The sequence below is a fragment of the Motacilla alba genome, chromosome 25 (assembly GCF_015832195.1).
Source record: "Motacilla alba alba isolate MOTALB_02 chromosome 25, Motacilla_alba_V1.0_pri, whole genome shotgun sequence".
Lineage (NCBI taxonomy): Eukaryota > Metazoa > Chordata > Aves > Passeriformes > Motacillidae > Motacilla > Motacilla alba.
Genome location: NC_052040.1, coordinates 1,783,384 through 1,808,802, shown reverse-complemented (window position 1 = coordinate 1,808,802; position 25,419 = coordinate 1,783,384). Strand labels below are relative to the sequence as shown.

The 25,419-nt window shown below is 48.2% G+C and overlaps 2 protein-coding genes and 1 non-coding gene across 10 annotated transcripts; all 3 read left to right on the top strand.

The window, feature by feature from the left end:
• Positions 1-186: 186 nt before the first annotated feature.
• Positions 187-15,714, top strand: KHDC4 (KH domain containing 4, pre-mRNA splicing factor). Of its 8 annotated transcripts, none has more exons than XR_005259742.1 (14): positions 187-346; positions 425-665; positions 4,449-4,577; positions 5,371-5,450; positions 5,931-5,983; positions 7,371-7,534; positions 7,908-8,119; positions 8,439-8,499; positions 9,274-9,331; positions 9,443-9,696; positions 10,303-10,461; positions 11,417-11,529; positions 13,245-13,540; positions 13,686-14,580. XR_005259742.1 is itself a non-coding variant. In XM_038162078.1 (14 exons), exons 1-14 carry the CDS (start codon positions 300-302, stop codon positions 14,635-14,637), a joined length of 1,854 nt encoding a protein of 617 aa, XP_038018006.1. In that variant the 5' UTR covers positions 187-299; the 3' UTR covers positions 14,638-15,714. The 8 variants fall into 8 exon arrangements, 5 of the variants coding, with proteins under 5 accessions (XP_038018006.1, XP_038018005.1, XP_038018004.1 ...); XR_005259744.1 differs by having other exon boundaries at positions 10,306-10,461; positions 11,445-11,529; positions 13,245-13,336; positions 14,438-14,494; XR_005259743.1 differs by having other exon boundaries at positions 11,445-11,529; positions 13,245-13,336; positions 14,438-14,494.
• On the top strand, positions 7,694-7,822 carry LOC119711710. Its single transcript, XR_005259749.1, has one exon.
• A 1,049-nt stretch (positions 15,715-16,763) lies between the features above and the next one.
• On the top strand, positions 16,764-24,849 carry RIT1 (Ras like without CAAX 1). Its single transcript, XM_038162117.1, has 5 exons — positions 16,764-16,938; positions 17,400-17,456; positions 19,113-19,186; positions 20,823-21,014; positions 21,977-24,849. The coding sequence occupies exons 1-5, from the start codon at positions 16,842-16,844 to the stop codon at positions 22,205-22,207; spliced, it is 651 nt and encodes a 216-aa protein (XP_038018045.1). The 5' UTR covers positions 16,764-16,841; the 3' UTR covers positions 22,208-24,849.
• The last annotated feature ends 570 nt before the right edge of the window (positions 24,850-25,419 follow it).

Sequence of the window (25,419 nt, the reverse complement as noted above, 5' to 3'; positions counted from 1 at the left end):
TTGTCCTAAATCCTAATTGTCCAAATTTCTATTACTCTAATTATATTACTATCTTTATAACCATTTTGTTAATATTAAACCTTTAACATTTTTAAATACAAGTGCTCGGCGTTTTCCACAGAAATACTCGCGGGGGTGATCCTTGGGGTCCTTCCCCCCCTCCGCCCCCGGCCCGCGGTGCCACGTCCGTCCCCATGGCAGCGGCCGGAAGTGGCCGCTCTGTTTCCATGGCAACGGGCGGAAGCGGAGCCGCGCGGCGGGCGCGGGGCCGGAAGTGACGCCCGGGAGCCGTGGCGGCCATGTCGGCGGGCGGCGGAGCGCAGCGGGACGCGGGGGCCGCGGGCGGGTGAGGCGCGGCCGCGGCGGCTCGGGCGGCCCCGGTGCCCCGCGGAGCAGCGCCTCACGCTCCCTCTGTCTTTTGCAGGCGCCGCAGCAAGTGGGATCAGCCCGGCCCGGCGCCTAATTTCCTCCTCCCCGGCACGGCGCCGCTGCCCGGGCGCCCGTTCCCCGGTGGGGGCGGCGATGGCGGCGCCGCCGTGGCCGGGTCCGAGAGCTCCGCGGCGCCCTCGGGAGCGCTGGATGCGGCCGCGGCCGTGGCGGCGAAGATCAACGCGATGCTGATGGCCAAAGGGAAGCTGAAGCCGGCGCCCAGCACGGCGGACAAGGTGGGTGGGCGCGGGGGTGTCACGGACATTGAGTCAGGAAATTGGCTGCCATAAAAATAGTCGAAAATATTTTTTTAAATCTTTTTCTGCGTAACAGAAAGCAGTGGATGGCTGTGTGGTCAGTCCGCTGTGATATTTCCCCGAAGTCACCTGTAGGGAGGTGAAAAAGTTTATTTCTCGGAAGCGTAGAATAGTCTGAGTTGTAAGGGAGCCACGAGGATTTTTCCTGAGGTGTTTTCCAGAGAGCAGAGCTGATGGGAAAACTGCTGTGTGAAACAGCTGCTTTAAAATACGGGACCAAATTATTGTAGTGCCTGAAGAAGTTACCAGCATGAGCTGTATATCCAAGTCCTAACCAGCTTATTCGGCTTTTCCTGAGCCCTGCCCCGAGCCTGGCTGGCCCTGCTGAGCTCAGGCAGTTGGACTGGGTGCTCCCTGTGTTCCTCTCAAACAGTCTCAGTTTTCTGTTCTAAAGCCAGTGTAACCCAAAGCTGCTTTTCCAGTTCCAGTCACAGTCTTGTCTTGCTCTTCTGCCTGTCCTCAGCCTGTGCTGGAGCCAAGTTTAGAAGCTGTTTCAAGTTTCATGGAATCACAGGGTGCTTTGGGTTGGAAGGGACCTTAGAGCACATCTTGTCCCACCCCTGCCATGGCAGGGACACCTTCCACTGGCCCAGGTGGCTCCTCGGGCACTCCCAGGGGTGCAGGGGCAGCCCCAGCTGCTCTGGGAAATCTGTTTCCATGTGTTTAATCCCAAGCATCCAAAGATTGCTGAGCTCAGGAGTTTCACCCCTCTTAAGTTTAGGTGCAAGGGGATTTTTGGTGGGGCCAATGTTCTCCTAGAACCATGGAATGGTTTGGGTTGAAATAGACTTTGAAATTCATCCAGTGCCATGGGCAGGGACCCTTGCCACCATCCCAGCCCTGTCCAGCCTGGCCTTGGGCACTGCCAGGGATCCAGGGGCAGCCCCAGCTGCTCTGGCACCTGTGCCAAGGCCTCACACCCTCCCAGGGAACAAATCCTTCCCAGTGTCCCACCTAACCCTCTCCTCTGTCGTTTAAAAACTATTGTCCCACGTCCTGTTACTTCATGCCCTGGTAAAAAGTCCTTTTTCCTCATTTTTATAACCCTTTAAGCCCTGGAAGGGGCTCTGAGCTCCCCTGGATCCTTCTCCAGGTGAGCCCCCCCAGCTCTCTCCAGCCCTGGGAGCATCTCCGTGGCCTCCTCTCAACTCCCTCCCTTCCATTTTTGAGGATCCCAATTTCTGTCAACTCATTGAAATAAAAAATGAACAAGAAGAGTGGGTTTTCTGCTGCTGTATTTCCTTTTTCACACTGGTTTTTTGTTTTTTTTTTACACTGGTGCCACTCTGGGGGTTTGCCTTGCGAGGCTGCACCCAAAGGAGTGCTCATTGTGGCACAGGATTTACTCACAAATTAAAAAAAAAGAGTGGGAAATTGTCTCCAAATCTCCTTAAATTGCTTCCCTCTCCCTTCTGGGGCTGAAATCACCTCTGCAGCCTTTTTGGAGTGCTCATTTTGCCCCAGAATTTACTCCCAGATTAAAAACAGAGTGGGAAATTGTCCCGAATTCTCCTTAAATTGCTTCTCTGTCACTTCTGTCCCGGCCCATGGAAGTGAAATCCATTTTGAGACATCCTGAAATTGGCAGGTGCTGCTGCTGTCTCATTCTCCCGGCTCTGTTCTTGTCACCAGCTCTGGTGGCACTCTGGTATCCTGTGACAAACTGGTTTGCTCTGTGGGAGCCATTAATCAAGTAATTAATGTGCATTTAGGGGGCCAGGTTTTATTACACAGATTTTTTTTTAATTTCTTAATATAGTAACTATATATATATATGTAATAGATATAATATGTATAATGTGTATATATCTATAGATACATATATAGATATTTTATGTATATAAATATACATTATATGTTGTATATTGTATATAAATATTATATATAATATATAATATTTATATATTATATTATATATATAAATACATTATAATGTATTTTTATATATATTTTTGATTGAATATATTTTATTTTTAAGATCTTGTTTAATATATTAAATATTAATGTAGTTTTATTTTAATAAAATATAATAAATAAAACTATATTAATGATATATTTTAATAATAATAAATAAAATATATTATAAAAACATATATAGTATATATATAAGATATATAAATATAGTAACTATACATTATATATAATATAATATATATACTATTATATATATTATATATACTATCTATAATGCATATATTTATATGTACATTATACTGTATATATTTATAATGTATATATACACATAATGTGTATATATTTATATGTGTGTATGTATTTATTTCTATATACATACATTTATATACATATCTATATATAGATATATATATTTCTATACATATAAATATGTATATATACATATAAATATATGTATAGATAGATCTATATATATTTATATCCATTTTTATATATCTATATATAATATGCATGTAGTTTTTTCACTGCTTCTTTTGCTTTTGGTAGTACATGTTCCGTGCTGGCATTTCTGGAATAATTAACTCTGATGACCTCTCAGGTTGTGAGGGAATGGAAATTAAGGAGCTGCAGGTTAATGAATGTAATTCCTTTTTTGAAGTGTGGGAAGAGTGGGGCAGTTTAAAGTCAGAACAGTGCCCTGTACTGGAGTGTCTGCAGCTGCCTCCTGCAAGTGCCTCAAGTGCCATTTGTGATCCTGGAAGGTTCCCTTTTTTTATAGAGACCTTTATGTCCCCCCAGTTAATTTCAGGATATTTAGAGGGCTGTGCTAACTCTGTACATTGAAAAGTTCTTTGTGCTGACTCCCAGCTCTTGCACTGGATCCTCTGCCTCTGTGACTGTGGGTTTTATTTCTTAGCCTGACACAAAATATTGCACCCCTGTCTCAAAGATGGGGAGAAGTGTGGTTTGGGTGAGTTCAGATCTTGAGCAGAAATTCTAAATTCTGTCTCCAAAGGCTGTTCAGAGGAGCAGGAGCTGCAAACATGAAGTACACCTTTCATTGGCCTCTCTGATTTCTGTCAGAGCTGCCAGCTCAAGGGTGAAATGCTTTGGTTTCTGTTCTAACAGCTCTACAGCTCAGTTCCACACCAGGTACAGAGCAGAGCCAGTCATTATTCTGTGAATATGTGCTGAAGATAAAGGCAGTGTGTTTCTCTGGGCTGTGAGGAGGCAGATCCAGCAGTAGCTCCAATGTGCTTTCCACTAATCTGGAATTTACTCACAGATATAAAAAAAATAGTGGGAAATTGTCCCAAAATCTCCTTAAATGGCTTCTCTGTCACTTCTGGGGCTGAAATAGCCCTGCAGCCTTTTTGGAGTGCTCATTTTGCCCCAGAATTTACTCACAAATTAAACAAAAAGGGTGGGAAATTATCCCAAATTCTCCTTAAATCACTTCTGTTGCCTTCAGCAAGTGAAAGGGGTGAACAAGAAGGATATTCACCTCTAACAGCTCTACAGCTCAGTTCCACACCAGGTACAGAGCAGAGCCAGTCATTATTCTGTGAATATGTGCTGAAGATAAAGGCAGTGTGTTTCTCTGGGCTGTGAGGAGGCAGATCCAGCATTACCCCAATGTGCTTCCCTGTGCAATCTGTAAAGATTTTTTCAGTGTGCAATCTGTAGAGATTTTGCCTTCAGCAACTGAAAGGGGTGAACAACAAGGACATTCACCCCTCGAGTTTGTTTGTGCTTTTTTTCCACTTTTGCAACTGCTTCTCTTTGAAGCTGCAGGCTCTGGGAAAAGGTCCAGCTACGAGTAAAAGCAAAGATGACCTTGTGGTGGCAGAGGTGGAGATCAATGATGTGCCCCTGACGTGCAGGAACCTGCTGACCAGGGGCCAGACCCAGGATGAGGTATGTCCCACACCCCAGCAGCCCTGCTGCCTTGGCAGGGAGCTCTGGGCTTACATAACCCTGGACACCTTTCACCTTGGCTCTGAGGAGAGAGGGTGAAAAGAGCGAGCAGTGAACTCTGTTCAGGGGTTGTTTCTTTCTAGGAAACTCGTGTTTTCTAAAGGGGTTCGTTGGTTTGTTCAGTTAGTTGTTGTATTGGTGGCTCAGGGTTTAGGTTTTGTATTTTTCAGGTTCTGTGCTGCTTTAGTGGGTGGGTCTGGGTTTCATATTATGGGATGGTGAGCTCTCTGCACAGAGCAGGGAGACAAAACAATTCCTTCTAGGACAGCTGATCCAGATCTCAGGCCCAAGAGCACAAACAACGTGGGCTGAAGAGAGAAGAACAAGAAAAATGGGACTTCATGGGCTGGAGCTGTAATTAGACAATTAACTCCAATATGCTAATGGACCAAAACTTACAAAAGTGTGAGAGCCCAAGACCAGTCATCCATTTTTGTGACCATTTTGGTTCATCTTGGGTGTAGCCCTGGCTGGGCTCTGCTGCTTCTCAAGGTGGATCTGTCGAGGCCTTTTAATAAATCCCTACTTTATTAATTAACTCTGTCCAGCCTCTGCTCCAAATCAGCCTTCACAAGGCATCAGTATTACGACTTCAGAGCCAACATCAGTCTCTCAGCGCTTTATTAATGATTTCTGGGGGTTTTTACAAGGCCATTGTTGAAGTTTTGGCATTCTGTGTGTGCCTTGTTTGTGGTTGGCAGGTGTTTCACTGGGCTTTGTACATTTTTTGCAGATCAGTCGTCTGAGTGGAGCAGCTGTCTCCACTCGTGGGAGGTTCATGACTGCAGAAGAGAAAGCCAAAGTGGGACCTGGGTTTGTATTGCTTTTTTTTGGAGGTTCTGCTTCTTTTCTCCTGAGGTGACAAAGTGCTGGGGTTGATCTCCAATAAATTTGCCATTCTGGTGGTCCTGGGCTGAAATAACCACCCCAGCCATCACCCTGCCAGATCACTCTCAACAACAGTGCTCAACTTCTCCTCACAGGACACTGCAACTTCCCAAATACAAATTTCTTGCTGCTTTTAGTTAGTGACCCATTTATGGGCAAGCTAATTAAAGTTTTCCATGCTGTAACTTTTCTGAATCATCATCAACTCCTGAATCATGTTTTCAGTGCAGAGCTTTTCTGCCTGAGCATTGTGCTAATCAAGGAATTTATGTTCTGTTATCTGGAGGGTGTTTCAGGTTTTTATGGAAGACTTTCTGTATGTAATGACTGTAATATAATTAGATTGAATCCATTATTATTGTGTTGTCTGTGGCTTTAATTGAATATTTGACTTTTTCTTTCCAGAGATCGTCCTTTGTATCTTCATGTTCAGGGTCAGACACGGGAGTTGGTTGACAGTGAGTACAAAATACTCTGGTTTGTCTCTCCCTGTTTGTGATAAAGGATTGGATTTGAGTCACAAACACCTTGGTGGTGATAACAGACTCCATTCAAACACTGACACTGAGATCTCTGCTCAGAAATCCCTGAGGTGCCACGTACTGCATTCATCAGGAAATTAAAATTTTGGAGAGATGACAAGGAAGGTGGGGGGAGTGGGCAGGTACAGCTCTTATCTCACTGATAACTCACTGAGATCATGGGAATAGGGGTGTGACAGAGAGACCTCCTACCAGGAGGGACCACAGAGGGTCACATTCCTCCTCAGACAGGGCTGTCCCAGAGCAGAGGGCACAGGCTTGTGGCTGGATGGCTCTGGGATCCCCAGGCAGGGAGGCTCCACAGGCTCTCTGGGCTCTGCTCAGGGCTGGGCACTGCCCAGGGCAGCAGCTCTGCCTCCTGGGCAGGGGCAGCTCCTGGCCTCAGCCCTGCCCGTGCCTCTGGGGCCATCGCTGGGCCTGGAGCAGAGCCTGGGCCTGCTCTGAGCCCTGCACACAGGGACACACAGGGATGGAAAGGGACACACACTGGGCCAGCCAGGGCTGAGGCCCCTCTCAGCTGGGGCTCTCTCCAGGCTGAGCAGCCCCAGCTCCCTCCACCTTTCCTGGGCAGGGACCCTCCAGGCCCTTCAGCACCTTTGTCACCCTGCAGGAGCTCCCTGTCCCTGTGGTGCTGAGGGTCCCAGAGCTGGGCACAGCGCTGCAGAGCTTCAGCACTCCCTGGATCACTGCCTGACCTGCTGGGAATGCTCTTCCTCACCGAGCTCAGGACCCCACTGTCCCCTGGCTGTCAGGGCACAGTGCTGGCTCAGGGACAGCTTGGTGACACCCCTCAGATCCTCCCCAGCAGGTCACCCCCAACCTGTGCTGGTGCCTGGGGTTGGTTATCCCTGACTTTGCCTTAAAACATTGGCCCAGGCTTTATCAGGGTGGGAATGGAGAAGAAATTCTGATAATTCCCTGAATACCTGAGCTGGAAGGGACCCACAGGGATCACCCAGTCCAATCCCTGGCCCTGCACAGACACCCCAAAATCCCACCCTGGGAGCATTGTCCAAACCCTCCTGGAGCTCTTGCACCCTTGGGGCTGTGCCCATTCCCTGAGGAGCCAGGGCAGTGCTCAGCACCCTCTGGGGGAAGAACCCTTTCCTATATCCAGCCTAAACCTCCCTGACACAGCCCCAGGATCCCTGGGGATCCTTTGTGATCCCACACCAGGATGCAAACCCTGGGCCCCACTAGAAGATGCAATCCTGTCGCAGAATATGCAAAACAACCCTGTCATGTCCCAGTTTGCTTGCTCTGGGCTGCTGAATCAGAATGAATTCCATGTTCTCTCAACCAGGAGCTGTTAACAGAATCAAAGAGATCATTACCAATGGAGTGGTGAAAGCAGCCACGGGCTCCAGCCCCACGTTCAATGGAGCCACAGTCACTGTCTACCACCAGCCAGCCCCCATCACTCAGATAACTCCAGCTGTTGGCCAAAAACCTCCATTCCAGTCAGGGGTGAGTGATTGATGTGGATTTCATTGAGTATCACTGCTTACAAGATTTGTCTTTTACAAAGCAGACATGTCGCATGTTATTTATTTAAAAAAAAAAAAATCACAACTCAAAAGCTGAAAAAACACCCCAAAAAAATCATCCCCACCTTGTGTTGTGAAATCTGGAGGACTAACAAGACTGAGTCTGGAGAGTGAGACTCAGGTGACAGTGGCCTCCTAAAAGCAAAGGGATGGAGAGAGCAGTCCTACCTCCAGAAAAGCACAGGGCTCACTGTGCCATCTGACACTGAACCCTTCTGTCTGTCCCAGCAGTGAGATGTCTGTCCTCAGTAAAATTAGAGTGAAATATTAAAGCTTTTGCTGTTCATTTACAGATGCATTATGTCCAGGACAAGTTGTTTGTTGGGCTGGAACATGCTGTTCCCACATTTAACGTGAAGGAGAAGGTGGAAGGGCCTGGCTGCTCCTACTTGCAGCACATTCAGATTGAAACTGGTGCCAAAGTCTTTCTTCGAGGGAAAGGCTCAGGTTGCATAGAACCAGCATCAGGCAGAGAAGCCTTTGAACCCATGTACATCTACATCAGGTATGGGGGCATTCCAAAAAACCATTTTAAAAAATCCTATTAAAAACCCTTTTTTAAAAAATCCATTAAAAAAAATCTCATAAAAAGTCCCAGGGGCTTGTCAGGAATGTTGCTTCATCTTTAATCACTGTGGGGAATTCTTCATTTGGACTGATTTAATGCAAATGAAATAAGTTTTTGAACCTGGTTTGGCTTTAGAGGTGTCTCTAAAGTGATAAGGGTGTGACCATACGGTGATAGGGCAAAGAAGGAGCTCCCAAATTTGACAGAAAAGTTTGTTCTTATGAGTTGTTGGGGTTTTTTTTCTGTATTTTTTCAGTCACCCAAAGCCAGAAGGTTTGGCAGCTGCTAAAAAGCTGTGTGAGAACCTCTTGCAAACAGTGAGTAACTCTTACAAATACGAGTTTTCAGAGCCTTTTGTAGCTTTGGGATGTGCATTAAGGAATTCTTAATGCTTTCAGCAAAGCTGTTTGTGTGTCTGACTTGCTCATAGGTTTCTCCTTCCGAGGGTTGCTGTGTAATTCTTGTACAGAGAACAAACATTTCTCAGGAAGGAGCTGAGAATATTGGAATTTTAGGGGGAAAAAATGTCAATGGTTCCTGAGCAGAACTGGGGGTGAGAATAAGGGAATGACTGCAAACATGAACCTGCTTTGCTCTAGCTTCCCCTGCTTTGATTTCCAGAGCTGCACTCTGCTTTAGGAAGGATAAAGTGATTGGTGTGGCAAAAAAGTTCAGAAAATATCTCATACACACAGAGAATCTTCAATTTCTTAACTTCTCTTATATGAATGAAAATAAAGTCCTGGAGAGTCTTTCAGTTTAGATAATAATAAGATAATGGAGTATGGGCTACAAAGTCTCTTTTGAAAAATATTTGGAAGCTTTTTTTATTCTCTGAGGCTCTATTGAAGTAATGAATTTGCTGTTCTCTTTCCTATCAAAGATTATCCCATAGGTTACCCAAATCTGCCATAGAGGCAATAGGATCAGGGGATGTTTATGGGGTTTTGGTGGGTGGATTGTTATGTTTGGGTTATTGCTGTCCTTGTGCACAGTGTGTTCTGTAATCTGCATTCTCTCACATGGTTATGAGGAATACATAAAGGTAAATATTTTTATTTTTATTGTCTAATCTTTGAAATTCTTTGTAGGTTCACGCCGAGTACTCCCGATTTGTGAACCAGATAACCACTGCAGTTCCCTTGGCAGGTAAATACCAGCTTTGAGACTTCAGCTTCTTTTCCATCTGGAATTAACCTGGCTATTTCGGTGACTGTGGCACAACTAAGATGTCCTTTTGTCCTTTCTCCCCCTCTCCAGGCTTCACCCAGCCAGCCACAATCAACAGCGTCCCTTCCCAGCCCTCCTATTACCCTTCCAACGGGTACCAGTCTGGTTATCCTGTGGTTCCCCCTCCTCAGCAGCCTGTCCAGCCTCCCTATGGGGTGCCAGGGATAGTCCCCCCTGCAGTGCCCCTGGCTCCTGGAGTCCTCCCAACGCTGCCCACGGCCGTGCCACCCGTGCCCACGCAGTACCCGATACCTCAGGTCCAGCCTCCAGCCAGCACTGGCCAGGTACTGCCCAGGCTCACTCTTTGCTGTGGAGCTGGGCACTTAATCAATGAGAAAAGACTTTGTAGTTCTTCTTTAGGGCTTTATTTTTGGGGGTTTTTGTGGTTTTTTGGTGGTTTGTTTGTTTTGGGATTTTTTGGGAGGGTGTTTGGGTTTTTTGGTATTGTTTAGCTATCCATCCTTCTAAGCAACTAAATTGTCATGTTGGCAGCTTCCTACTACATTTTTCATGTTCTGTTCCTTCCTGGTCTGTCCTTCCTGTTCTATTCCTATTATTTGTATTCTGTTCATGCTATAAACTACACCTGTCCTCTGAACAGCAAGGACATTTTCAGGGCTTGGGGAGTCAATTCAATTTCTGAGGAGCATCATCACACTCTGTGATGCCCTCTGTAGGTGCTTGAGTTTAAATTACAGCTGGTGATTGCTTTGAGGTGGGAGCATTCTCTAAATGAAATCCTTGGTTTTCCTCTTCAGTTGTGAATTTTCCTTTAAGTTCTCTTCTATCTAGAGAGACTATTTGTATGTTCTGCTTCTTACTGCATTGCATGAATACTTTACATGCATATTACTACATTTTTTTGTGTTTTCTCTCTGACTTGTGCCCAGCAGAGTCCTCTGAGTGCTCCTTTCCTTCCTGCTGCCCCAGTAAAAACCAGCATGCCAACTGGTAGCCAGCCCCAGGTCCAGCCCCACCCCCAGGGCCAAAAGAGACGCTTCACCGAGGAACTGCCTGATGAGAGAGAGTCAGGACTGCTGGGATACCAGGTGGAATAAAATCAGCAATTTTCCTTCCCTCACCGGGCAGAGAGGGGGTTGTTGCTAGCCCAGGTTGTTGGAGCAGTTGTGCAGGGCCTTGGGCAGAGGGCAGTGGTTGTTCCAAAGCACAGGGCCCACGCTTTGGTGTCTCTGAGTGGGTGCACTGCTCCAGAGCTGTGGCTTGAACTCATTCCAGCTGCTTTCCATACCCTCAGCCCTTCCCAAAGACGAGTGGTGCACCCGGGTCACAGACATAAAAAGAGTGTGGGACTGCTTGGCTTAAAGGGAGATTATTTGGGGCTTTATTGGAATTTCTGGGGTCTTTAGGTGGAGTTTTTGAGGGAGGGAAATGTAATAACTTCTAGTTTTTCCCATTTACCTTGCAGGTTGCACTTGAGAGGATTTCAAGAAGCCTAGTTTAAAAACTTGATTATTTAGGTAGTTAGATGACTTTAAGAAAAATAATTTTTAGGTAGTTAGATGATTTTAAGAAAAATAATTTCAAGCTCTTCCCAGGGAGTGTCTGTAAACGTTTCTGTGATGCTACACCCCTGCCAGAGGCAGAGCCCTCAATAAAAGCTTTGCCTAGAGGCAATAAGGAACTGCCTGTGTGTTAGAGCTAATATTAGAATCTTGAGCAGATTCCTGTGGCATGAGGTCTGCTCAGTGTTCAGAATTAGCTGGCTGAGGAGGTAATAGGTGATCCATGAAGGGAGCAGCTCTTTATTGTCTGAACTACTCACAAGGAGGAGTAGGTGGTGAGGAATTTTCCAGAGTGGTGCTCAGGCCTGTTTCCCACCACTCAGATATTTTTAGGAGAAAGCATTTTGTGTAGCAGTGGTGCTTAGAGATTCCTTCTGCTAGTTGGCTCTGAAAGGTTGGGTTTCCTAACAGTATCATTAAGGAGCTGTAGCTTTTGTTGTAGTTGTAGATTTGCTAATGCCGTGTGTTTTTCTGCTCATAGCATGGACCCATTCATATGACTAATTTAGGTACAGGCTTCTCCAGTCAGAGTGAAATCGAGGGAGCCGCGTCGAAGGCAGCGAGTTCCTCAGGAAAGGAGAGAGAGAGGGACAGGTGAGTGAGGAAATCACGGGCAGGCTTCTGGTTCTGATGCAAGGCTGGTTTCAGAGATGTGTTTCATGACCTCTTCTGTGATTTGGGGATTGTTCCATTGTGGGTGGGGTTTTTTTTGTATTTTGGGTGGGGTTTTTTTAAGGAGAAGAGATGCAAGGGTTACCTTTTGATGCTACAGAATGAAAATTGCTTCATTTCCACCCCTGCCTAAGCCTTTGTGTGGGTCTGGTACTTTGCCACTGTCACACATTTCATTGTACTGGCCCCAGCAGAGACCCTCGAGGGCCGCCACTTGTGACTGGTTTCATCTTGGACATTGAGCTGTGGTTGTAACTCATTGGACATGGCCAGCCAGCCAGTTTCTAAGCCCTCTAATCATCCATCCATGCATCTGTCCATCATTCATCCATCTGTCTATCATTCATCCATCTGTCTATCATTCATCCATCTGTCCATCCATCATCCATCCAATCCAGTCCATCCATCCAGTCCATCCATCCAATCCAGTCCATCCATCCAATCCATCCAATCCATCCACCCATCCACCATCCATCCATCCATCCATCCAGCCAATCCATCCACCATCCATCATCCATCCATCCATCCATCATCCATCCATCCATCATCCATCCATCCATCATCCATCCATCCATCATCCATCCATCCATCCATCATCCATCCATCCATCCATCATCCATCCATCCATCATCCATCCATCCATCATCCATCCATCCATCCATCATCCATCCATCCATCATCCATCCATCATCCATCCATCATCCATCCATCCATCATCCATCCATCCATCATCCATCCATCATCCATCCATCATCCATCCATCATCCATCCAATCCATCCAATCCATCCACCCATCCACCATCCATCCATCCATCCATCCAGCCAATCCATCCACCATCCATCATCCATCCATCCATCATCCATCCATCATCCATCCATCCATCATCCATCCATCCATCATCCATCCATCCATCATCCATCCATCCATCATCCATCCATCCATCATCCATCCATCATCCATCCATCATCCATCCATCCATCCATCCATCCATCATCCATCCATCATCCATCATCCATCATCCATCCATCCATCCATCATCCATCCATCCATCATCCATCCATCCATCATCCATCCATCCATCCATCCATCATCCATCCATCATCCATCCATCCATCCATCATCCATCCATCCATCATCCATCCATCATCCATCCATCATCCATCCATCCATCCATCCATCATCCATCCATCCATCCATCATCCATCCATCCATCCATCCATCATCCATCCATCATCCATCCATCCATCCATCATCCATCCATCCATCATCCATCCATCATCCATCCATCATCCATCCATCCATCCATCATCCATCCATCATCCATCCATCCATCCATCATCCATCCATCCATCATCCATCCATCATCCATCATCCATCCATCCATCATCCATCCATCATCCATCCATCCCAATCCATTCCTGTCCCATTTGGAAGTAAGAATGTTGGGAGAGGACAGGCCTTGCAGAGCTCCAGGTAGGGGCCACCAGTCACTCCCGTCCACCAGCAGAGTCACTGGAAGAGTCAGGGGATTTAAAATTCAACTCCTCATGCCAAGGTGTGAGCTAGGAATTTGGTTTTTTATTGCTTTTGACTCTTAGCTTGGTTTAAAAAAAGAAAAATATCTTGTTTTAAACAGGCAGTTGATGCCTCCGCCAGCTTTTCCTGTCACTGGAATGAAATCGGAATCGGAAGAAAGAAAAGGTGCGGGGTCTTTACCAGGCAACCATGGTGAGTGCAATGGGTCAAACACCCTTGCAAGTCCAGTTTCCTCTCCCAAACACCCTTCTAAGTCCAGTTTCCTCTCCCAAATGGTGCTGGTTTTAACACTTGTCTAAACTGGTGGGGTTTTTTGGCTGTTCTGCGTTGAAGTGCAAAGCAGGTGACCTTGCACTGCTCTAAAATCACTGGTGCTTGCTGTGGTTATACACACAGGTTGCTTCTCAAAGCTTTGATAAATATCTGTATGAAATGAGGAGAGTTTGATTAAGTGAGGGACTAAAGACAGGGAGTTTTGACCCATCAGGCAGCACAGAACGTGGTGGGGTTGTTCTGTGGCTTTGCCTTGTTGTACACACAGGTTGCTTCTCAAAGCTTTGATAAATATCTGAATGAAGTGAGGAGAGTTTGATTAAATGAGGGACTAAAGACAGGAAGATTTGACCCATCAGGCAGCACAGAATGTGGTGGGGTTGTTTTGTGGCTTTGCATTGTGAGCAGCTGCCTCAGAGGCACTAAGGAATGGAGGGGGGAATTCTGCTTACACCCATTTCTGGCTGCAGACAACACAAGTGCTGCCAGGATTTCATCTTTCCTGCCACTCAGCAAGGGTTTGAACTTGTCAGACTTGCAGTTGTTGAACTCTGCGGGCAGCTCAGTGCCATCAGCTCTGCAGGGACATCACCCAGCCTGGTCCACCTTAGTTCTTCTGCAGTCTTGCTCCCAGACATTGCTCTCCTGTTAGCTTCCTTTTGAACAAAATTTCTACTTTTCTTTACGTGTTGATCTCTTTAACGGTGAAATTGCCCTCCCTGAGAGCCATTTGCTAACTTTACCTTTTCTGTGTGTTTCTTTCTTGTTTCTCTGTTCTCTTACATGGTTCTGATGGATCACATGGCTGTTGCTGGTGCTGTTTCGTGTGGCCTTCGACCTTGGATGACCATTGGCCTTGTGACCTCAAAATGGTGTCCAACTAACAATTTACAATTAACATCTTTTTTTTTTATTATTATTAACTCGTTTTGGGGCATTTTATCTCTTTTTTTTTGTTTTGTTTTTATTTTTTCCTTCTTGGGGGCGGGCTGGGGGGCTTGTTTTGTTTTCCCCTCCTAGATCATCAAGCCAAGAAGATGAAAACTGCAGAGAAGGGCTTTGGATTAGTGGCCTATGCTGGAGATTCTTCAGATGAAGAGGAGGAGCACGGTGGCCATAAAAACGCAAGTACTTTTTCACAGGGCTGGAGTTTGGGGTACCAGTACCCATCCTCACAACAGCGAGCTAAACAACAGATGCCTTTCTGGATGGCACCATAAAAAAACTGCACAAGAATTTTCATTCATCTGGTTTTTCCCCTCTAGCAATAATGCATGTATATTCCAGAATGGACTTGGCAGAGAGGCATTGTTTTTACATTTGCAGAAGCCAATTTCCCTCGGAAGGGCTCTATTGTTTTTTAAAATCCTCATTTTGGCAGTGTATTTGTCAGTTTCAAAAAGGAGTATTTGGAGTAGCATCCTGACTGGCCTAGTCCCTTATGCAAGAGAGAAGTGCTGTAAAGAGGAACCAGGGAAGCCTCTTGGGCCATATTTTCCATTTCTCCCAGATAACTTAAAGGGAAGAGTCAGTGACACTGACTTCACTCTGCGTTTGCATTTTTGGAGTGCTCCTGCTGTCAGCCCCAGTGATCTACTGGTGACTCAGCCTCAATTTTGGACTTTCACCAGAGGGAAAGAACATCCAGCAGTCATGAAAAACTTGACCATCACATTTGGAAAACTCTTGGTTTTATTTCAAACATCTGTAACTCAGCTTGGTTTTATTTTGAAATGTGATTTTACCAATCCCACAAGTTCTCATTCTAGCCAGATGTTGGGGTGGGGGATGCTCAGGTTTTTGGATAGGTCCACTTTGCCCCACGTGGACTTGGCACTGTAGCCCTAGTGCTGAATTGTTTCCAGTCACCCCAGGACTCCAACTCAGCAGGAATTCCTTTTCCAGAGGCTCACCCCCATCTCTTCCCTCATTCACTGGATTCCACCAGAGCCAGAAGGTTCCACGGTGGTTTCCCAAAGGGCAGCAGCTCCTGCCTCATGTGCAGAACCTGGGAATGAGTTCTTGGACTGTTGTTTTTGGACTGTTTTGGACACAAACTGCACCGGGAGCTGAGTGGGGTGTGCTGGTTCGGACAGAACCCTTGCACGGAGCAGTGACACGGGGACTGCTTCGAGGCACTGGGCAGCTTTTGGGACAGGAGCTGTGGTTTTGAGAAGGGGCTGTGTCACTGCTGCAGCCAGGGATGGCTCAGCTGTACAAACCTCGGCTTTCCCATCTGTTGTAAATAATTAGAACCATACTTTCATTATAAATAAATGTACAAATATTCTGCTTCCTGCTGCTGCTTCGGGCAGGTTTGGTGCCTGTGATAAGGGTGGGGGGAGATGTGGGGCTGGGGGAGCCCTGGGGCAGGGAGCTGTGGGGAATACCCGGGGCTGGGGGAGCCCTCGGGGATGGGAGGGGGACTGGGGTTGGGGGCCCCAAGGATCGGGGGATCCCCGGAGGGAGAGGGGCTGGGAGGGGGTTCGGGCTGGTGGGGAACCGAGGGGCTGGGGGGGACCTGGGGCTGGAGAGGGGGCTCGGGGTGGGGAGGCCGTGGGTGCTGGGGATGGGGGAAGGGGTGCAGGCTGGGAGGGGAGCCTGGAGCTCACAGAACCCCGAGATCCGGGAGGGGAGTCCCGGGGCTGCGGGTCCCGAGGGGAGGGCCGTGTCCCGCTATGTCCCGTCCTGTCCCCGCCGTGTCCCGTTGAGTCCCCGCCGTGTCCCGTCCTGTCCCCGCTGTGTCCCGTTGTGTCCTGCTGTGTCCCCGCCGTGTCCCATCATGTTCCTGTTGTGTGCCCGCCGTGTCCCATCATGTTCCTGTTGTGTCCCCGCCGTGTCCCATCATGTTCCTGTTGTGTGCCCGCCGTGTCCCGTCCTGTCCCCGCTGTGTCCCCGCCGTGTCCCATCATGTCCCCGTTGTGTGCCTGCCGTGTCCCGTCCTGTCCCAATGTGTCCCCGCTGTGTCCCGTTGTGTCCCCGCTGTGTCCCGTTGTGTCCCCGCCGTGTCCCGTCCCGTCCCGTCCCCGTTGTATCCCCGCCGTGTCCCGTCCTGTCCCCGCTGTGTCCCGTTGTGTCCCCGCCGTGTCCCGTTGTATCCCCGCCGTGTCCCGTTGTGTCCCCGCTGTGTCCCGTTGTGTCCCCGCCGTGTCCCGTTGTGTCCCCGCCGTGTCCCGTCCCGTCCCCGCTGTGTCCCGTCCTGTCCCAATGTGTCCCCGCCGTCTCCCCCGTTGTGTCCCCGCCGTGTCCCGTCCCGTCCCCGTTGTGTCCCCGCCGTGTCCCGTCCTGTCCCCACCGAGCCGCCGTCGGGCCCCGCCCGCAGCGCTGCCGGCCGGGGCGGGCCGGGGCGGGCGCTGGGGCGGAGGAGCCGCCGCCATTTCGGTGTCGCTGCGAGCGGGGCCGGGGCGGCGCTGGGGGGGCGGCGATGGATCCCGGAGCCCGCCCGGGCGGCGGCGGCGCCCCGGGGCAGTCCCGCGAGTACAAGCTGGTGATGCTGGGCGCGGGAGGCGTCGGCAAGAGCGGTGAGTGCGGGGCTGCGGCCGCCGCCGGCCCCGGGACCCCGCGGGGCCGGGGAGAGCCGCGTTCCCTGAGCGGAGCCCCGTTCCGGGCGCGGCGCCGCCGCTCCCGAGGTGTCCCGGCCCTCCCGGGGTGTTCCCGCCGGGCTGTCCCGACCTCTCCCCGACGCTCCCGGGGTGTCCCGGCCCCTCTTAGGACATCACGGCTCCTCCATCCCGAGGTGGCCTGGCCCATCCCGGGCTGTTCCGCCTCCTCCCGAGGTGTCCCGGTCATCGCCTTCCGCCTCCGGCCGCGTCCCGGAGCTCGTCCCGCCTGAGGACACGGGCGGAGCATCCCCGGGCCGATGGCAGCCCCCGCCCGGTGCAGGCCGCGCTCGGTTTGGTTCTGTGCCGAGCCTGGGGGGGAGCGATGCGATCGGGGGAGCTGGAGCTGAGCTGCTCAGGTGTTCCCTGGTTTCTGCTTCCAGCCATGACCATGCAGTTCATCAGTCACCGCTTCCCAGAGGACCACGATCCCACCATCGGTGAGGAAAATCTCTTTTCTGTTCATTCATTCCCTTGGCAGGTCAAGCTGTAACGATCCATTGCTTTAAAGTCGTCAATTCAAAGATATCTGTAAATCTGGCTGCAGATTGATCTTTGATCACTCATCCGCAGGAGCATTCCCAGCAGGTGATCCAGGGAGTGCTGAAGCTCTGCAGCGCTGTGCCCAGCTCTGGGACCCTCAGCACCGCAGGGACAGGGAGCTCCTGCAGGGTGACAAAGGTGCTGAAGGGCCTGGAGGGTCCCTGCCCAGGAAAGGCGGAGGGAGCTGGGGCTGCTCAGCCTGGAGAGAGCCCCAGCTGAGAGGGACCTCAGCCCTGGCTGGCCCAGTCTGTCCCTGAGTGTCCCTGGGTGTTCCTGTCTGTCCCTGTCCATCCCAGTCTGTCCCTGTGTGTGTCCCTGTCCATCCCAGTGTGTCCCAGTCTGTCCCTGTCCATCCCAGTGTGTCCCAGTCTGTCCCTGTGTGTGTCCCAGTCTGTCCCTGTCCATCCCAGTGTGTCGCAGCGTGTCCCTGTGTGCAGGGCTCAGAGCAGGCCCAGGCTCTGCTCCAGGCCCAGCGATGGCCCCAGAGGCACGGGCAGGGCTGAGGCCAGGAGCTGCCCCTGCCCGGGAGGCAGAGCTGCTGCCCTGGGCAGTGCCCAGCCCTGAGCAGAGCCCAGAGAGGCTGCGGAGCCTCCCTGCCTGGGGATCCCAGAGCCATCCAGCCACAGCCCTGTGCCCTGGGATGGCCCTGCAGGTGATCTGCTGTGGTCCCTTCCTACCTGAACCCTCTCTCTGTTTCTGTGATTTGAGAGTTCTGAGAGTGGGATGTGAATCCTGAGTTTCAGCTCTTCAGTCATTTTCCATCCATCTGTTCAGGGCATGCCCTGTCTCTGTCTGTGTTGGCAGACAGGGGTTGAAACTGCTGCTAAGCCATTTTTAGTTGTCTGTTCACAGAATCTAGACTCTGCTGGGATCAGCTCTTTGCTGTTCACTTGTCAGGCCAAATTGTTCTTTGTGTTTGGGAAATTGAGAGGGGTGCAAGTGTTCAGCAACTCACTCTGGTGCTGTAGAACCTCAGCAGCATCTCCAGGAGAAACCTGAACCATCCCAGTGGAAGGAAAAAAGCCAAATTCTTGCTGAGAGTTCTTAAAGTTTGGCAGTGCTGACTGAGGAGGACAGAATATTTGTGTATTTATATATTTATAGACAGATCATTTTTATATGGAGTTTCTAATAAATAATATTTACATATATAATACATAACATTTACATATGTAATGTTTCATATATTTTGCTGATATGTATTATAATTCTAAGAAAGTATATACTCTGAGAAATCAGCAGTTGTTGGTGACCAGTTTTTCCCTTGAATCACAGATCTTTTCTGGCTTTGAGGAAAACAAAATGTTACTCCTCTGTGTTTTTCACCAAGGTGACCAAAATGAGCTTCTGGGCTGTGGGCACACGATTTTGGCACACAGAACGTTAAACCACACCAGAACAATTAGAAATTTAACTTCATTTAATTGAAACAAAGCTCAGGCTGAGGTAGTCCAGTGCTCCTAGCAGGCTGGATAGTTCTGGGGGAGCGTTTTCTTTGTGAGCTGATGAGTTTTGTGCTTGTATCCCAATTTTTTGCTGTCCTGGGGATCCAGAGGATGCCTATAAAATCCGGATCCGCATCGATGACGAGCCTGCCAACCTGGATATCTTGGACACAGCAGGACAGGTATGTGAGTAATCCCAGGAGAATTGGGAGCATGTGAAGCAGCCTGTAATGATCAGGTGGAGGGACAGAAATCCTGCATAAAGATATTTGTTTGGTTTTATTGCAAACTGGAGGGTTGGAGCTCTGTCACTTCTCAGGAGCATCTTGTGCCTGACTGGAGCTGTGGCTCTGCTGAGCCAGCAGCACCTGATTACTGCAGGACCTAAAGAAGATCAACAAAATCATAAAAAACATGAAGCATTTACAACCTAGACTTCTTCTCTTTGAATAATTCCAAGAAATGAACCTCGTGTTATCATCAACTTTAAAAAGTGTTTTTTCAGCATTCAAAAATACTCCTCAATTTACCTTTTCAGTTCCAGCCATCAATAAAAGAGAATTAATTTTTACAGCTATAAAAATAACAAATTATAATTACAACCAGAACGAGATTGCTGACTATAACAAACCAAAACTTTGTAATTATCTGTTTACCTGTTAAAAAAGATTACCTTAATTAAGCTTTACAAAATTCAAAATATTTACAGAACATAATATTAAATTATACAAGTGTTTATTCTGTTCATTATCTAAGTCACAAATTATTACAAACAAAGTTAAGTTTTAAAAACCTGTACTAAGTAAAACCTTTTAAGTACTATAACTCTTTTTGTTGCTCTTGCATTGAGGATGGGTGAATAAAATGACACAAAGGCTCCTGGGTCTCAGAAGGTGAAATGCAATTTTGTTAAAAACCACACAATTTTGTAGACAGTTGTGATACAGGTGGACCTGGTTAGTCCTCAACACCCCTCCCACCCCTGGCTCATTAGGAGCAGCACCCTTCTTGCATCTCTTAAAGTAAACAACAGCAGCTGCAAAGATTGAGAATTGTTTCAATTCCTTCTCTGAACTTTCCCAAAACTTCACAGAGCAAAGCCCGGGAAAGTTTGTCTGACTTTCTTCTCAACATCCACATCTCTTCACTTCATAAATCAGAGAAAACACATAAAACCAAAAACTGCTGGTAAATCGTGTGTCAGTGAGGTTTCTGTGTCAGGGGAGATTTGGGGACCATCCCAGACATGTCCTGGTTTTTGGGGTGGGGACACCCAGGTGGGTTTGGAGAAAAAATCAGGTTTGGTGAGAAAACCAGGAGGTCATTATGTGATAGGTTTTTCTTTTTTTATGAGCTCTCATGGGAACCCAGCACACCTGAGACAGCCCAGCTACCCTGAATAGCATAAAATGAGCAGGATGGCTTCTGAGGTAGTGTTGGAAACAGGAAAAGGTTTAATAAAAGGCACAATAACAAAGCTCTTACAGGGAAAAACCGAGCCGGAGGCAAGAGGTTCTTGCTCTTGCTAAAACACCCCACTAAAGGGATTATTTCCTCTGTTCTCTTCTTTGTCTAGTGAATTACCTAGGCTGGACCTCTTGGCCTCTGTCCAATTGAGCAGCCCCAGGTCTGAGGTGAAGTCCCAAAGGTCCTGTGAGGTGTCTTTGTACCAAACTGGGAGAGAAACTTTTTTACCTTTTTAAGCAAAGAATCATTGAAGTCACTCCCTGAACAGGGGGCGCATCCCTGCGATTCCATTTGTGGAACCGAAACACCCCTGGAGCCGTGTGGAACTAAAATGCCATTTTGTGTTTGCAGGCAGAGTTCACAGCCATGAGGGACCAGTACATGAGGGCTGGAGAAGGGTTCATCATCTGCTACTCCATCACGGACCGGCGCAGCTTCCACGAGGTGCGCGAGTTCAAGCAGCTCATTTACCGCGTGCGCCGCACCGACGACACCCCCGTGGTGCTGGTGGGCAACAAGTCTGACCTGACCCAGCTGCGCCAGGTAGGGGCCACGGGGAGCCCTCCCTCAGGAGCTGCTCCTCTTGGGAAATGCCGGGGAACAAGAGGGCTTTGTCCTTCCCTTCGTGTTTTCTTGGGTCGTTGCCGTGGTGAGGGCGGTGCTGGTTTCACGTAAAATACGGTGAAAAACAGGGGCCTGTAGCAGTCACAGAAACAAAGTCTGTTCCTTGTTGGGCCCTGGTTACTGAGAATTTTACACTTTCTGTGCTGACAGAACAAGAGAACCCTGCGTTTGACCCGAAGCCTTCCAAAATTGAATGATAGAGCTAGCACGAGTGTGTAGTTTGAATAGAAGTGTGTGATAGCACATGGTGAAGAAGTCAGAGTTTAAGTCTAAGAGAAACAAAGTCTGTTGGAGCCCTGGTTACTGAGAATTTCAGACTTTCTGTGCTGCCAGGTACTGACCCCCAAGAGAACATTGCATTTGACCTGAAGCCTTCCAAAATTGAGTGATAAAACTGAGACTGGGAGTGTGTAGCTGTAATAGAAGTGTGTAATATCACGTGGTGGTAAACTTTAAGAGAAAAAAAGTCTGTTTAAGAGAAAAAAAGTCTGTTTAAGAGAAAAAAAGCCTGTTTAAGACAGACTGCAAGAGTACACTGCATTTGACCTGAGGCCGTGGAGAAGGCTTCCAAAATTGAATGATAGAGCTGGGATTGTGGGTGTGGAGTTTGAATAGAAGTGTGTCATGTCACGTGGTAAAGAACTTAAAGTGTAAGAGAAGCAAAGTCTGCTGGAACCCTGACCAGGGTGTGCACTCGTTTTCCAGGTGTCCAAAGAGGAAGGCTCTGCCTTAGCACGGGAAGCCTTTGGAGCTGGGTGGAATTGTTCTCTCTTAGGGCTTGGAGTGTCCATACAGAGGGACAGAGAGCAAAAGAGGGAAAGGAGAAGAAATAAACTCCTGGGGTTTGGCTTCCGTGAGCAGGGTGCGCTGTTGTTTTGCAGGTGTCCAAGGAGGAGGGCTCTGCCCTAGCCAGGGAGTTCAGCTGCCCCTTCTTTGAGACGTCGGCCGCGTTCCGTTACTACATCGACGACGTGTTCCACGCGCTGGTGCGCGAGATCCGCCGCAAGGAGAAGGAGGCCGTGATGGCCATGGAGAGGAAATCCAAGCCCAAAAGCAGCGTCTGGAAAAGACTCAAGTCCCCCTTTAGGAGGAAGAAGGATTCAGTCACTTGAACAGAAAAATGCCTCCGCAGAACAGGACAAAAGCTGTGACCTTTTGTAGCCAAAGGAGCTGGTGACGATGCTGACGGGATGTGTGACACCTGAGGGGACTTTGTGAGGCAATGCCTGACTCTGCCAGTTGTTGTTGTTTAGAACCGTGTTGCCTTGATTCTGGGTGTTGAACTTCAGACCCAGTGACAGTTGTACTTTGTTTGTTGTCGTTTTCTTACTGGACCCAGCAGGTGTTGGCCACCGAGGCCCATGGGTTCGTGGCCCTGCACTTTGGAGTGTTTGTCCTTGGTCACAGCGCCCTGGGAGCTGAACTGTGCAAAACATTCCTGGGGTTGGACCCAGCCTCGCTGAGTCTGTGGTTTTCCCAGTTGGAAAAGAGGATTTTGCTGCTCTCCACAGCAACAGCCCACAGTGTGAGAGGCTGAACAAAGTGTCATGGCCTTGGAGGTCACTGAATTTCTTGGCTGGAATTTCTTGTGCCCTCGTGGAACAGATTTCTTTCCAGGAAAATTGACGTGGAATCCTTGCGCGCGACCTCACCCAAGTGATCAGTGCTGTAGGTGGGATGTAAACAAGCCAGAATGGCAGAATCATTTCAACTGGAAAGACCTCTGGGATCAGTGACCCAGCACCACCCTGTCCCCCAGAGCAGAGCAGGCAGTGCCACATCCAGGCCTTTAAACCCCTCCAGGGACAGTGACTCCACCACCTCCTGAGCAGCCCCTTCCAGATCCATCCCCCTTTGTCCTAGAGGCAGCACTGCAGGGACGTGTGGGATTTTCCTGCTGCAAACAGCTCTCAAAGTGCTGCCACAGCCCCTGCAGTGGGATGTGCTGGAGAAAGCACAGTTGGAGCTCCCTGCCCTGGTACAAATCCTGCTGGGAACGGGGCACTGGCTTGTTTAGTCATCCTGAAGGCAGCAGGGACTTTGGGGAGCTGTTTTGCAGAGAAAATGGCTGATCCTGAGGGTCTGGGCCCAGAACTGCCCCTCCCTGATCCTGCTGAGCTCTCCAGTGAGTCCGAGCACGCTGGAGCAGAGAGGGAACAGAGACCCAGCAGCTCCTCCCCTGCTGAGCTCTCCTGTGCAGGTGAGCCAGGCACTCAGTGGTGCTCATGAAGAAGGATTTTCTGCTGAGGCAGATGCTCCACACGTGGAGGGACTCTGTGCCCGGGAGCTGATGGATTTTCCACAGTTTTGGGAGCAGGTGCCTGGTGTTCCTCTGGGTTTTGCTGTTGAACAGGAGGGCAGATCACAGCTGGGTCACTCAGACCTGCCTGAAAGCAGTTTGAGCCAAGTTCAGAGAAAGATTCCAGAAACTTCTCTGGAGTGCTTCATTGGGAGAGTGAAAGAGCTGAGCAGACTGAAGTGATCCCCCCTGATCACCTCTCAGATCTGTGCTGCCCTGACAGTGCCATCCAAACTGAAAACCCAGGTGTGAAAGGGTTGCTAAAGGAAGCGAGGATTAAAAAAAATACATATCTATATGTAAAAAACCCTCCTTATTACCTGAGTAGGGCTGGAAATCCTGTGCCTGTTGCTTTGAAGAATATTTTCTTGGTGGAAAACCTCAGCAAAAGAGAAGCGTGGCAGGGGCTGCATTTTGGATTTGCTTTGTGATGAGCTGAGCATTTAAAACTGGTTTCCATTTCTCATCTCCTCCCAGTGCTATGCTGCTCTGGCAGCAATCACCGAAGCAAAAAATGGCTTGGAGAATTCAGACTGAAGCAAAAAATGACTGAGGAGAATTCAGACTGAATCAAAAAATGACTGAGGAGAATTCAGATGGCTCGGAATTCCAGACTCTCCCACCTTCCTGCGTGAGCAGCCATCACTGGTGTTCTCAGTTTTGGATTAAAAGCTGTGTAAAACTCAGATAAAAGGCCACAGACTGGAGGAAGAGGAGGAGGAACGAGCTGAGAAGTGGCTCTGAAGCATTTTCTGGGTCTGCCAGGTGTCTCAGAAGCAGGGCCTGATGGTGATGATGGGTTTTGCAGTGCTTCTCCTTCAAATGCCCATCAGCTGAAGGAGCCTAGCAGAGGAAAACAGGACTATTTTCACCCCTAAAAAAGGGAATTCTGTGCCTTACCTGAGTCCTGCAGTGCAGTTTAGGTGTTTACTAATGCCTGTTGCTTCTAGAATTCATAGAGCAGAAGAGCAGCCAGCACTTTTTTTGTTTGTTTTTTTTTTTTTTTTACACAGTGTTATTCAAAGAGTTTTATTTTTTGTCATGTATAAATTTGTACACAGAACAATGGCTTTATTTGACACAATATATATAATTTTTAATACAAAAAACACAAACCTTTGCGTTGGATGTGTCAGTCTGTGCTGGGGTTGCTCAGCCTGAGAGTGCTGATGGAGGAAAGTTCATTGGGGGCTTGAAAATTTGGGGGGAAAATGGCATTTGAGTGGTGCAAAGCCTAAAAATTCTGTGAGTTGGTGCTAATTTGTTGCAATATGAACATTTTCCACCTGTGTTTTCTCTGTGGTGATTTCCCAGGGAGGGCAGGAGGAGCTGCCCGGGCTCATTTGTCAGATTATGGCCTTTTTCTGACTCAGAGATGGGGCAACTCAGAGGTGTTTTAAAACCTTTTATTCCATTTTTAGTCTCACATGAAGGGTGAGGAAATACAAATATTATAATTGGCACCATCACAATCAAAACCCAACTATTTCTTCATTAAAATACATTATGAGTGTTTCTTAATTTATCACCTTTAACTACATTATACTGAAAATACCTTTGAACTAATAATCTGAAATTACCTCTGGTAGATCCTACTACAATAATACATCCTTCACAATTCTGTTTTTCCCAAACTATCTAATCTTACTTACAAAACTATCCTTTAAAAGTTATTTCTAATTCCATTTCTCTCTCGATGTCTGTCTTAGTAACATTTCTAAATCAGCATTTCTTATCTCCAAGTTTACAGACAAATTCAAACAAATTCAAATACAAACAAATATACAAACCTTCTATCAGGCTTTAAAAATTCTCTCTCTCTGGGGTAATTCTCCTCCAGAGTCTCATGTGGGCACACTGTTTGAGTTATTTGGGAACACAGATATTCTCTGCGAAAAGGAGCAGAATTATTTAAAATGAAGCAGCCCTGCAGGCTCTGGGGGGTCTTTCTTGGCTTTGCTTTTTGGGTTTTTCCCAGTTCCTGATGTTGGATCAGGGCTTTTTCTGATCTAGAGGTGGGGTAGT